Raw genomic sequence first — 12,743 nt, forward strand, 5'->3', positions numbered from 1 at the left:
TAGTAAATCAATGAACAAGTAAATTATCATTAAGTTTTTTTCCACCAAATCAACGACTAATTGTCTCGATTTATAAATGTACAAGTTGAATGTGATTAGTAAAAGTTGTGAGTCAAGTTGATTGTTAAGTTAAATTGATTAGAAAATTTTGTAATTAACTTGGTTAAATGTTTGAAGATAAATTTTAACCCATTTTGTTTTAATTATGATTTAATAATCAATTGTGGTGATCATGCTAACTAGTGATTGTTATGGGAAAAAAATAACAACACAAGTTAATTAACATAATAAGTTGATCACTATGGTTATTATGAGATAGAAATCAAAACAAAATTAAGATGTTATTGAATTAAAATTAATGTTTAAAAAATCAGTGATCAACCTAATCTAAATTGATAAGCTAATAGTTAATTAATCTTAGTGTTTAATCACCGAAAAGTTAAACCAACTAATCAACCTAATCAAATGTGTTCAGGTTGCTTATGTTTTCCGAGGTATAATTTTCTTGTCACCATTGACCTAATTAACTTAATTGTTCAATCACTTTCATTTTTATTCTTTGATTGTGAATTTTAATTTCCAATCAATCAAATCACTTACATTGTCATTCCTCTGCACTAATCTCTTGATCACAATCAACTCACAATCAAATCTGAAAAAAAACCTTAATTGACGCTATTTCTAGTTGATTGAAATCAATTGTGATTATTGATTTAATTGTTTAGCATTCATGATAATAACATGTTAGTTTTTAAGATAATTTAAATCGTATTAATTTAAATCATGAATCAATGTCGTCAATATCATCCCAATCATCATTCTCATCATCATAATCATCTTAATCATCATCATCTAAATGACTTGGAATCACAATTGAAACAGTGTCAATATGGGTATGCTCATAATCTCACAATTTGCTTAATCACTCAGTTAATTGTTCCCATATGCAAGTTAAATGATTAACCATTTTCTTACACTTAATCATAATCATAAACATCATTAACAGTAATTCATTGCAACCACCATAATTGATCAACAATTATTGATTAGCTATTCTAATTGTTCATTTCATTTTCATTTAATTTTCCTTATTCAAATCAATCTAATTATTATTGATCACAACAATCAATTAATTTTTATCAATTACAAAAACTTAAATCACTAATTATAAACTTAGTTAATAATAATATTGAACATTTATTTGTTGGGACAAACTTTTCTAATACATTTCTTATTCCTTAATTGTTACAATGTTGGCTAATCAACCTGATGATTAAAGTGGTACAATTAAACGTATTCAAATGCAAACATTTAATCACAACAATCAAAACACCAACAATTCAAATATGGATAAATATGAAAAGATATCAAAAATCGGCGAAGGTTCTTATGGCCTAGTGTTCAAATGTCGTAATCGCGAGAATGGACAATTAGTGGCCGTTAAAAAGTACGTCGAAACGGAAGACGATCCATTGATTAAGAAAATCGCTCTGAGAGAGATTAAAATGCTCAAGGTGAGTAGAACAATTTAAAATGAATAATAAATGATAGAAATCAATAGAGAGGAAAAAATTCGAAACTTCGAAAATATCGATTTTGTTTATCAGAGCAAATCGATCAGTTTGTTACATTTTTCTGTTCTCAAAGCTATTAATTAACACTGACACAGAATTAATTGTTTGATTTACTAACATAATCTCCTTGGGATTGTTATAACAATTAACTTTTAATCAACATCATAATCGTAATTGACCAGTTTGGTGATTCTGTCAAGTTTAATCAATAGATTAAATCAATTATCGTTGATTGTTATTCAATAATGAACAATATTTTTGTGCCAAGGTTAATCTAGATTCCGGTGGATCATTTGATTGCATGTTGATTAACTAAATTGGCTAACAATTGAATCAATCAATCAGTTGAAAATACAACTAATAGAAAACAATCAAACTAAAACAGAAATTGTTTACTAATTGTGAATAATTAACCAGGTAATATATTTACTTTTTCCATTACCTTAATTTAGCAACTTAAACATCCCAATTTAATCAATTTGATTGAAGTTTTCCGACGGAAACGGAAATTACATCTCGTCTTTGAATATTGTGAACTAACGGTCCTCGATATCCTCGAAAAGTATTCCAAAGGTGTACCCGAATATTTAACTAAGCGAATAATTTGGCAAACAATTAACGCAGTGAATTTCTGTCATCAGCATAATGTGAGTTTTGTTTGAACCTTTAATTAGATTCCAAGTGATTAAATTGATTGTTGTTATGTTTAGTGTATTCATCGTGATGTCAAACCGGAAAACATTTTGTTAACTCGAGATTTTATCGTTAAACTTTGCGACTTTGGGTTTGCTCGAACTCTGAGTCCAAATGGTAATTATACCGATTATGTGGCCACCCGTTGGTATCGAGCACCCGAATTACTTGTCGGTGATACTCAATATGGTCCAGCGGTCGATGTTTGGGCGATTGGTTGTGTGACCGCCGAACTGATGAGAGGTGAAGCTCTTTGGCCTGGGAAATCAGATGTTGACCAATTATATTTGATTCGTAAGACACTTGGTGACCTCATCCCTCGACATGTACAAATTTTCAGATCGAATGACTTTTTCGCTGGGGTCACAATTCCAGAGACCGAAATAACCGATCCCTTGTCGGGCAAAATTCCTCGACATGTTGAAGACACTGGATTCGATTTCTTACGAAAATGTCTCGATAAAGATCCACAAAAGCGACCAAATTGTGACCTTCTACTTCGACATCCATACTTCAATAATGTCAAAATTCCTGAACTCGAAAGTGAAGAGGTACAATTTAAATTCCGTCAACGATCAAAGGTAAGAACCAGAATCGAGTTCGAACCTTCATCAGAATCTAATTGTCTTAATTGTTGTTCTTTCAGTATGGACAATCTTTACTTCCACATTTACCTAATCATGGGTCCCCAGAGATTAGGTCAGTCCAATTACATTCGAGGACAATTAACGCAAGAGGAAGCATCGGAAGTACCAATGGGACAATCAACGGATTAAATGATCGACCCAACAGATTTGATCATTTACCAAACATTTAACCTCAATGACATTGATCCACTAAAGTATTGATTGTAAACAAATCTCACCAAAATCAACATCAATCATAAAAAATAATGATAACATTTAATGTCACAATTAAAACCCATCAAATATTAAACGTCTAAATTGTTTACTGATTGAAATATTAAAGAAGAAAACAAAATCTATTCATTTAAAAAAAGAAGAGAAATTGTCTCGAATTGATCAAAACAATTAAAACTAATGTCCAATCAATCGATAATTTGATCCTTAATGGTTTACCAAAATGATTAACTTTCCCCTTGACCTTTGAAGTGAAACAAAATATTTAAATTGAATATCGATTGACTTTGGACATTTCAATTGTCGCTGGTTAATTGTCAAGATGATAAACCAAATAATCTCAATTAGATTGAGTTGATTCGTTGAAATTCAAGCACAACTTTTATCTTCATTTTCAGTTTGAAATATGTCAAAGGCGAAAAGTCATTTACATGGTAATTGTTTACAGTTAATTGTTAATCCATCACAATTATGATTCGACTCTCGCAACCACCAGATGGCTCTGCGAGCTTAGAACAATTCGTAGCGTCACCTGATGGCTCTTCTTTTGGCGGCTTTTTTTTCATTCATGGTTTTGGTCGTTGAGAAATTGTGGTTTTCTGTTGATCATTTGGTTTAAATTGTTTGTTTTTATTTTTAATTGTTGATTATTGGTGATTTTCGTCGATCGTTAATTGGTTATTCCAACTATGGACTTCATGTTGCTGAGTGATGATGATGATGACGACAGGTAAGAATCACTTTGTCTTCTTCTGCTTTTTTTATTCACCTTTTTCTCTCATCTTTGTGTTTGTGTTTGTCTGTTCTGGTTTCTTGTTATCCATTTTCTTTTTTTCTTTTTCATTTGTTGTAATTCTGGTTCTTATTAACACACCCTTTCTTTACCTTATTTCTATCTTTTCTTTTATCCTGCTGTAGTCTTACTATTGTTCCTCCAAGAAAGCGTCACATCAAGAGGAGAATCATGTCATCAGATGAATCGGATGGTGATGATATTGAGGTTATTTCTTCTCATTTTGATAGAGAAAGTCAATCAAATGAAAGGAGTAAAAGGGCTAAAACACCTTCCAAGAAGATGAGAACTATTAGATTATCGGATTCATCTGATTCTGAAGAAGAGAATGAAAAAAATAGTGAGACTAGTGACTCCAATTATTCTGATGAATCGAAAGCTTTTGAAGAGAAAAGTGAAGAATCTCTGGATGTAGATTCTGATGTTTATGGAAGCAACTCTTCAAAATCTCCCACAGCAGAAGAGGAAGTAGCAGAAGATGACATTTTGGATGCATTTAAAAGTTCTGATGAGGAGGAAGATCTACCTCCTGATCCCTCGGCGCCAGAAGATTTGGACGATGATGAAGATTATGATGATATCGTGGGTGAAAGTTCTGATGAGGAAGATGAGATCGCTATTACATCTTCATTGGAAGCAAGTAAAATGACCTTAAGGGCAAAAGTGTTATCCTACCTGGAAGAAGCAAGTGCAGCTGATCTACTTATTATTCCAGGAGTTTCAAAGAAAAAGGCTCAATGTATTATGGGTTTAAGACCTTTCGCTAACTGGATGGACCTGATAACCAAAATTAGATGTGAAAAGTCATTAAGCATTGATCTTATTGATGATTGTAAAGAAGTGGTGAAAAGTCATGCAGCCATCACGAAACTTTTAGGTGAATGTGAGAAAATTTCAGAAAAAATGAGCGAGACTGTTGAGAAATTGGAACCCGCTGTACAGCCAAAGATTCTTAATCAATCAATGTCATTAGCAAATTATCAATTGATTGGCCTCAATTGGTTAGTTTTATTATACAAGCGGAATATCAATGGTATTCTGGCTGATGAAATGGGTCTTGGAAAGACCATTCAAGTTATCGCTCTATTGGCTTACCTAAGAGAAAATTGCAAGAATAAAGGACCTCATTTAATTGTTGTTCCATCATCAACATTGGAAAATTGGCAAAGAGAATTTGAGACTTGGTGTGAGCCCATTCAAGTTGTTCTTTATCACGGATCAATGGACTACAGAGCTCAACTGAGGAATCAAATGGCAACCAAAAAAATTAAATTCGATGTGATTCTTACCACTTACAATCTTGTCGGGAATCCAGATGATAAGCGTTTCCTGAAGCGGGTTCCAATTCAGTATATTGTCTTTGACGAAGCTCATATGCTTAAGAATATGAAAACCAATAGATTTGGTAATTTAATCTCACTTCGAGCCAAACATCGACTTCTACTCACAGGTACTCCAGTTCAAAACAATCTACTCGAATTGATGTCCCTTCTTTTCTTTACAATGCCAACATTTTTCTCAAGTAAACTAACCCACCTACAGAATCTATTTAAAAATCGTGAGGGTGAGACAACATTTGAGAAAGATCGAGTGGACCAAGCAAAACGTATTCTTAAACCGTTTGTCCTTCGTCGACTTAAAGTTAATGTTCTTAAACAATTGCCCAACAAGACGGAACATATTAAAAAGTGCCCCATGGAAAATGAGCAAGAATTCAAGTATATGGAACTCGTTGAAAATTATACTCGAGAGTATCGATACAGTGGGAAAAATATTTACGAAAATGGTGGTGACGAACCTGATGAGAGTTTTGTCAAGTACCGAAAGGGAGCAGCCATGTTGATGGAATTAAGGAAGGCAGCTAATCATCCACTTCTACTGAGAAGATATTACGATCTGAGTAAACTTCGAGAAATGGCCAAGATCATCGTAAAAGAACCAGCTCATCGTGATGCCAGAGTTGATTATGTCTTTGAAGACATGGAAGTGATGAATGATTTTGAACTTCACAATTTATGTTGTAAACATCAATCATTAGAGAGATTTAGATTAACCAATGATTTTATCCTTAATTCTGGTAAATTCAAAGCCCTTGACGATTTACTGCCTTTCTTTAAGAAACGAAACCAAAGAGTTCTGATTTTCAGTCAATTCGTCATGATGCTTGATATTATGGCAGAATATCTTAAAATAAGGAATCACAAGTTCCTTAGATTAGATGGTCAAACCAAAGTTTCAGATCGATTAGCGCTCATCGATCAATACACAGAAGATGATAACATTTTTATCTTCCTTCTTTCCACTCGAGCTGGAGGACTTGGTATCAATTTAACTGCTGCCAATGTGGTCATAATCCATGATATCGATTTCAATCCATATAATGACAAACAAGCGGAGGATCGATGTCACCGAATGGGTCAAGATGAACCGGTTGAAATTTATCGATTAATATCTGAGAATAGTGTCGAAGAGGGAATGATCAAAATTTGTGATGAAAAACTCAAATTAGGAGAAGACATTTACGTTAAAACGGGCGAAAAGTCAAGTAAGTGTCGTGAACTTATTCCAATTTATTACTTTATATCTTCACCAATAAATTCTAATGTTTTGTTTTTTTTCCTCTAATTTCCTCATTCACAGTTCGAGATGATTCCAAGGATATCAAGACACTTCTACGTCGAACTTTGGGCATTTAAAGTGTTTCGAGAATCAAGATCAATCTATTTACTTGTTTTTTTCTACCTCTAAAAAGATCCCTCAATAAGTGATGTACTTATCTTAATTACTTTGCGAATGTGATTATTTTTTTACAATCTATTCTTTCAATTATTATTATTTTCATCTCATGTCACCAACAATTGGTGTTCATTGATCTTTAGTTGAATTTAATTATCATCTAAATCTTATGTTATCAATTTATCTCAATGTGACTTGCCCTTTGAATTTGGTATTTACAACTTATAAATCTAATTGGAAGCCAATGGATTAATCTGTTACTTCATTTGACTCATCTATTATTATTAAATACGATTTATGATCACCAATTGTGTCAATTAATTGATCAAAAGTCTAAATTGTTAAAAGTCCCACGTGACCGATATTAACTGTACTGTATTTATTTACAAATTTCTCATCTTAATTTTGATAAAATTTTCAACTATTCAAACGCTTTTATTATTAATGGACGATTAATTCATTCCAATGGCCAATCAGTAATATAAAAGTTTTCGTTCTTATCACATTTTAACTCAGAATATCAATTAAACCCAAGAACCAAATTCTTGATTATACAAAACAATCAAATGAATCTTCAGAATAAGAAATCATAACCATTAAACTCGTGTTTAACTTTTTTTCATTGCTTTAATTATCTTATTATTATTAATATCCCATATACATGTACATAGATAATTAATACCCTCGGTAATTAGGAAAATCTAAATCAACATAAGCATTCAGGGTAAAATTGACTGTAATTCACTGCCAATTCAGTAAAAAACACGAGACTTTTGAACATAACACTAAACAGAGCCATACATACAGACCAGGACGGGACCAGGATGTAGGACCAGATCCAGCACCATCTCCAAGAACTTAATTACTGAGAGCACCACCCACAGTCGGCATTTTATTTACAGCAGAAGTATTTATAGGACCACGAGGACCAACATAATCAGCCGCAGAATTGGAATAGAATTCATCCAATGCTGGTCCATCAGGAATGAACATATTCACAAGAGAAGATGTTTCATCAGTATGTTTACCAGTGATAGAGCTTTCATCAGTTTTCTCCATGTTTATGAACGAAAAAATTGACAATATGATAACACATAAAGTAAAAGCTGAGATTTTGGTGAAGTTCATGATTAACTTTATTAACGGTTTCAATTTTATAATTAATATATCAGTGATAATATCAATATCTTTGTGTCTAGCAAATGCTACTTTTTACTATCAATACATCGTTTGTCAATTTACTAGTGAAAAATTTAATTAATCAGCTTCGTAAACAATGATCTAATTTACCCGTGCCATGTCAATAGAATCGGAAAAAAACATTTATTTTCTGAATACTCACTATTATAAGGTTAAGGTAATCACATGATAAACTCATCAGTACAGAGTAGTTGTTAGTTAAACAAAACTCTCGACAAAATCGTAGTCTCTAAAGTATTGAAGTTAATTAAATCCGCTATCTGTGTGACTATTTAATTTGCCACAAAAGCAGATTCTCAATGTTATTATCTAGTGAAACGTGAATATTAAAATCAAGTGAAACTTTCATATAAAATGAGTATACATTTGATTGTAACTTTAGTTTAATTTTTGCTTTTAGTTAATAGTCATAACTGAGCGAGTTCAATTGTAATTGTGAAAAAAGTTCATCATGAATTTCATCAAATGTTCAACATTTACTTTATGCGTGATATTTTTAGTTTTCTCGTTTATAAACATCGTTAGAACAGATAAAATTAATCAACCGCAGGAAGAATTGCATTCACAGGATGTAAAAAATGCGATGATGAATGGCATGACTGGTGAATTACCTTTATTGAATGGTGGTTGGGATGATGGTAATGATAAAGGTGATGGTTTCGGGAGCTGGGGTGCTGGTAATGTTCAACGTGATAGTAATGAGATTGAGCCAAAATTTGATCTTAAGGATCTAAGTAACTCAAGTACTTTGCAGATGATTTCCATGACGCCACAACAAGAAAATCAATTTTCTAAATTAAACAAAACTGTCTTGAATAGCAAATTCATTAATGAAATAAGCGCGCTTACATCTATGTTTGCTTAATCCAATAAAGTCTCTACTACAAGTGCTGGTTTTGATAGTCGTGCTTAGATTCGATATGGTGGCAATAAACAGACTCATAATCTAAATTCATTATGAATAACATGAAGATCTGTTCATATTAAAACATTTGTTGATTCATATTTTTCAGGTTATCAAAGATTCTGATTGTATAAACTAAAGAAATTTAACAATTTGATTTGATATTTTCACGTAACTAACCCTCTAGAACATTAATTATTAACTACGCGATACTTTTAACGTTGAACTTTATCCGCATCATTGGATCTAAATTGATCAAGTAAACTTATTCCAATTGATTACTTTATACCTTCACCAATAAATTCTAATAGTTTAACGTTTTTTTCTCTCATCTCCTCACTTACAGTTCGAGATGGTTCCAAGGATATCAAGACACTTCTACTTCGAACTTTGGGCATTTAAAGTGTTTCGAGAATCAAGATCAATCTATTTACTTGTTTTTTTCTAATACCTCTAAAAAGATCCCTCAATAAGTGATGTAGCTGAAGCTTTGTAACGATCATGATCGTTACAAAGCTATTGTTATTGAATTAATAGATGCATCTATTAATTCAATCGATGTCATGTCAATAAAAGAATCTCAAAAAAAATATTCAACATTTACTTTATGCGTCATAATATTTGCTGGTGCTGGTTATGGTCAAGGCTCTGGTGCCGGTGCTGGCACTTTTGCTATTGGAGCTGGTGGGGCTGGCGCTGCTGCAGGTAGATAAGTTTCTGGTTCTTATGTTTCTGAGTACTAAATATTTTTACCTGGGGTTATTTCTGCTTTTGCTTTTTTTTTGCTAGCTCTTGTACTCAACGTTCCTTCTCATCTCATATATTTCTATGGTTTACTCTTTCATTTGTTGGTGATCGAGTTTATAAATAAATTTAATAATCGTTTATTTGTGATAAACTGTTGAAAACGAGACTCATATTATAAATAAATCGCTTCTTAGTTTACTGATGAGAAAAGTTTTTTTTGTTATTCAAAAAGTTACTGATTGATCAGCTTTGTAAGAATGATCTATTTTATCCATGTCATGTCAATAATAGAATAACAATTAAAAACATTAAACGTTAACATTCTTTCTGAATAATCATATCCATAAGATAACTATTACTATTAATACTTGATAATCGTATAGCTGGATTTTAATTCTATTGATTCGTTTAAACAAAACTCGTAGCAAAATCGAAGCCTCTGAAATGCTAATTGAATCAACTTTACCGTTCAAAAGATTATTTCATTTGTGTGAATATACTACTGCACATAAGCACTTCTAGACTAACAACATCAAGTGAAAATTGAATAAAAACTGGTTCGATTCAAGTTGGAATATTTCTGTCAATTTACAAGCTAATTTTTACTTATTTAGTTTTTTCATTTTTTATGAATAATTATTGATAATCAGAATAGTTTAATGAGCTCGTGCTTGATCGTCAATTAATAATAGAAAAGTTTTCGTTTTCAAAAACTATTATATTTCAACTCGAAGTATCATTTAGTACCAAATGACAATTTCTTGATCGTACAAAAAAATCAAAGAAACATTTTCAGTGATATATGCTATGAGTCATAGTGACGCGACACTTGAATGGTACGAGTTTGAGCAATACTCAATGAGGATGTCGATTCGTCGATTGACTTTCGTGAAAACAACGTTTAAACCTTCTATTTATTCAGATAAGGAGGATTTTTGTTCAATCAACAAAACGATGACTCTATTTATATGACTGTATAACTTAACACATCAGCAATTTCTGTATCAAAAAGTGAAAATATCATGTAAAAAGAGTATTAATTTGATTGTGATCTTAGTTCGTTTTATCACTAATACTATTAATAGTCAATCAGCATTGTGAATTTGAAAATTTATCATGAGTTGCACCAAGTTTTCCACTTTTATTTTATTTTTAACTGTGTTGAAAATTTTCTCGTTCAATAACGTCGTAATATCACAAGAAAGGCCTAATTCTGCTCACCTCGCTGCTAAACTTACTCAGAGTGTTAAAGTCCCGACCATCAAGCATAGTGGAGGTAACGTCACATCACAAAATGGTACAAATGGTGTTGATTATACATGGTTCATGAAATAAGACAACTCGTAACTATGTTTGCTCAAGTAAACGCGAATGAAGTTAAGGCTGGTAAAAATTGACATGGCGATGGCTATTCAAGAAATCGAAGTTCTAAATACAAAATAACATGATGATTGGTTCATTCATTTCCATGTGTCAATCCAAACTTATCCCATATGTTGATTACTGAATTGTTAGTGAATTGCAATAAATTTTTTCTTGGATAAATATGTTGTTTCATATTATTCTTATTATCGAAGCTCATAATCATTATTTCTTGATTTACAAATTGATTCAATTTAAGCCCCTTAATGGTAACCAAGTGTGACTATTAAAAGATTATGAAAATTGTCCACCGAGAAAATGTGACTTGCAAAATTTTGTATAATCAAAATTAATACGCTGATTCCAAAACTAGAAAGCATAATTTTTGGTATGACTTTCACTCTTTCACGATAATTCGGTTGATTAAAGTTCTTACAGGAGATCGTCATTCCAATGGCGAGGTTCATGGAAATTGGTACGATTGAAGTTGGAATATTTTTATCAATTTACAAACCGATTTTATTTAAGTCGTTTAATTTAATAATTATCATGAATAACAATTAACAATCAATATGATTTTCTGGAGAAAAGTACTAACAGTTTTGTTGTGTTGTCATGAAGCGAGATGGAAGTTGAGACAAACCAAGTGATTGTAATTCACTTTTAAGTTTGTCAATTGTATCAGCCGGTAGAGTTGATTGTCGGGAGAGGATCCAAGCATCATCTGAGTTAAACAACAAACAATTTACATGAAATTAAATGTTAACCTTTTTCAGTATTGAATACTGATCACTAATTGTTAGTATTATGTTAATAGACTAGTACTTACTGATATTGAAGAGACCCAAGATATCGTTACATGAGACAATTAAAGCGTAATTGGTGTAATCAGTATCAACGACCCAATATTGAGCTGCTGGAGAAACTGTTTCGAGAAAACAATTCATTGATTATTATCTATGAATTTTTAATAACAAACAATTAAAAAAATTAATACACTTACGAGGGAAAAACTTGACAGCCAAAACATTGTCCTTGTCAGTTGGTTTTCCAGTACCAACATTGAAAACTGATTTATCTTGATTATTGATTCCACTGTTGTTTACAACCACATTACCAGTCGATTGTTCAAGTTTGTAATTAGCTTGGACACATCGTTGACCTTTTTCAAAGATCAAATTGGTTCGTTCAATTTCATACCAGGTACCAAGGAACTGGTCAACAATTAAGCATATGATTATTTTCTCGGACTAAATTAGTCACAATTTAATTTTCTTACCTCATTGATTTTAAATGGTTCAGCCAAAGATTTAGTCTCTGGACATTTACCTGGTGTAACACTTTGAGCGATCTCATTTAAATTGGGTAATTGTAAATTAGTGTAATTAAATAGATTGGGAAGTAATTGTTGAATCTGTTTGATTAATTGTTGTGGATCTAATTGAGCTGGAGCAGCCAATGTTGAGGTAACAAGGGCCAAAGTAAAAACATTGATCAAAATAAATTTCATCTTTAACGATTTTGATTCACTTCAATCCGCTGACAATTACAGTTGACAAGTTGACAATTAACTAACTACAATCAACTCGCTTCCATGTAAATATATAAAGTCCATGTAATTATTGCTTGTCATTGCTACTCTTTGTTTACAGAGTATCTTAGCTATTAATAATTGCTAGGTAATTGTTACACTTGGAAAAGGGTAAAAAATTACAAGTACAATTTAAGAGCAACAATACTAGACAATCAACTGGTAAAACTTATGATTGTAATTAGCTGATTGTGATTCTCGGAAAAAAGTAATCACTTTGTATCTGTTATCAAGAGTAATATGATTTACAAATCAATTTGAAATCTTTATTTTAAGTTAGTCA

At 31.8% G+C, this 12,743-nt stretch overlaps 3 protein-coding genes across 4 annotated transcripts; 2 read left to right on the top strand and 1 right to left on the bottom strand.

The window, feature by feature from the left end:
* The first annotated feature begins 304 nt into the window (after positions 1 to 304).
* Positions 305 to 3,203, top strand: LOC128392686 (cyclin-dependent kinase-like 1). 2 transcript variants are annotated; one of them, XM_053352752.1, is made up of 5 exons: positions 305 to 494; positions 1,280 to 1,514; positions 2,027 to 2,221; positions 2,285 to 2,848; positions 2,914 to 3,203. In XM_053352752.1, exons 1-5 carry the CDS (start codon positions 466 to 468, stop codon positions 3,082 to 3,084), a joined length of 1,194 nt encoding a protein of 397 aa, XP_053208727.1. In that variant the 5' UTR covers positions 305 to 465; the 3' UTR covers positions 3,085 to 3,203. The 2 variants fall into 2 exon arrangements, with proteins under 2 accessions (XP_053208727.1, XP_053208726.1); XM_053352751.1 differs by having other exon boundaries at positions 324 to 893.
* Positions 3,204 to 3,686: 483 nt separating this feature from the next.
* Positions 3,687 to 7,094, top strand: LOC128392684 (SWI/SNF-related matrix-associated actin-dependent regulator of chromatin subfamily A containing DEAD/H box 1A-like). The gene is made up of 3 exons (XM_053352749.1): positions 3,687 to 3,857; positions 4,046 to 6,465; positions 6,561 to 7,094. Exons 1-3 carry the CDS (start codon positions 3,817 to 3,819, stop codon positions 6,614 to 6,616), a joined length of 2,517 nt encoding a protein of 838 aa, XP_053208724.1. The 5' UTR covers positions 3,687 to 3,816; the 3' UTR covers positions 6,617 to 7,094.
* Positions 7,095 to 11,354: 4,260 nt separating this feature from the next.
* Positions 11,355 to 12,534, bottom strand: LOC128392377 (apolipoprotein D-like). Its single transcript, XM_053352391.1, has 4 exons — positions 12,149 to 12,534; positions 11,873 to 12,083; positions 11,699 to 11,794; positions 11,355 to 11,593 (listed from the first exon to the last, which is right to left on the bottom strand). The coding sequence occupies exons 1-4, from the start codon at positions 12,377 to 12,379 to the stop codon at positions 11,463 to 11,465; spliced, it is 669 nt and encodes a 222-aa protein (XP_053208366.1). The 5' UTR covers positions 12,380 to 12,534; the 3' UTR covers positions 11,355 to 11,462.
* Positions 12,535 to 12,743: the final 209 nt, after the last annotated feature.

The sequence above is a fragment of the Panonychus citri genome, unplaced genomic scaffold (genome assembly GCF_014898815.1).
Source record: "Panonychus citri isolate SS breed McGregor unplaced genomic scaffold, ASM1489881v1 Contig00136, whole genome shotgun sequence".
NCBI classification, from domain to species: Eukaryota; Metazoa; Arthropoda; class Arachnida; order Trombidiformes; family Tetranychidae; genus Panonychus; species Panonychus citri.

Excerpts from the sequence above, each read along its gene's own strand:
- LOC128392377 (XM_053352391.1), bottom strand. The coding sequence starts at position 12,379 with ATGAAATTTATTTTGATCAATGTTTTTACTTTGGCCCTTGTTACCTCA. Across the intron at positions 12,084-12,148 it reads AACCATTTAAAATCAATGAG|TTCCTTGGTACCTGGTATGA; the intron begins GTAAGAAAATTA and ends ATTGTTGACCAG. Across the intron at positions 11,594-11,698 it reads CTTGGGTCTCTTCAATATCA|ATGATGCTTGGATCCTCTCC; the intron begins GTAAGTACTAGT and ends TGTTTAACTCAG.
- LOC128392686 (XM_053352751.1), top strand. The coding sequence starts at position 784 with ATGAATCAATGTCGTCAATATCATCCCAATCATCATTCTCATCATCAT. Across the intron at positions 1,515-2,026 it reads GAGAGATTAAAATGCTCAAG|CAACTTAAACATCCCAATTT; the intron begins GTGAGTAGAACA and ends ACCTTAATTTAG. Across the intron at positions 2,222-2,284 it reads ATTTCTGTCATCAGCATAAT|TGTATTCATCGTGATGTCAA; the intron begins GTGAGTTTTGTT and ends TGTTATGTTTAG.
- LOC128392684 (XM_053352749.1), top strand. The coding sequence starts at position 3,817 with ATGGACTTCATGTTGCTGAGTGATGATGATGATGACGACAG. Across the intron at positions 3,858-4,045 it reads GATGATGATGATGACGACAG|TCTTACTATTGTTCCTCCAA; the intron begins GTAAGAATCACT and ends ATCCTGCTGTAG. Across the intron at positions 6,466-6,560 it reads TAAAACGGGCGAAAAGTCAA|TTCGAGATGATTCCAAGGAT; the intron begins GTAAGTGTCGTG and ends CCTCATTCACAG.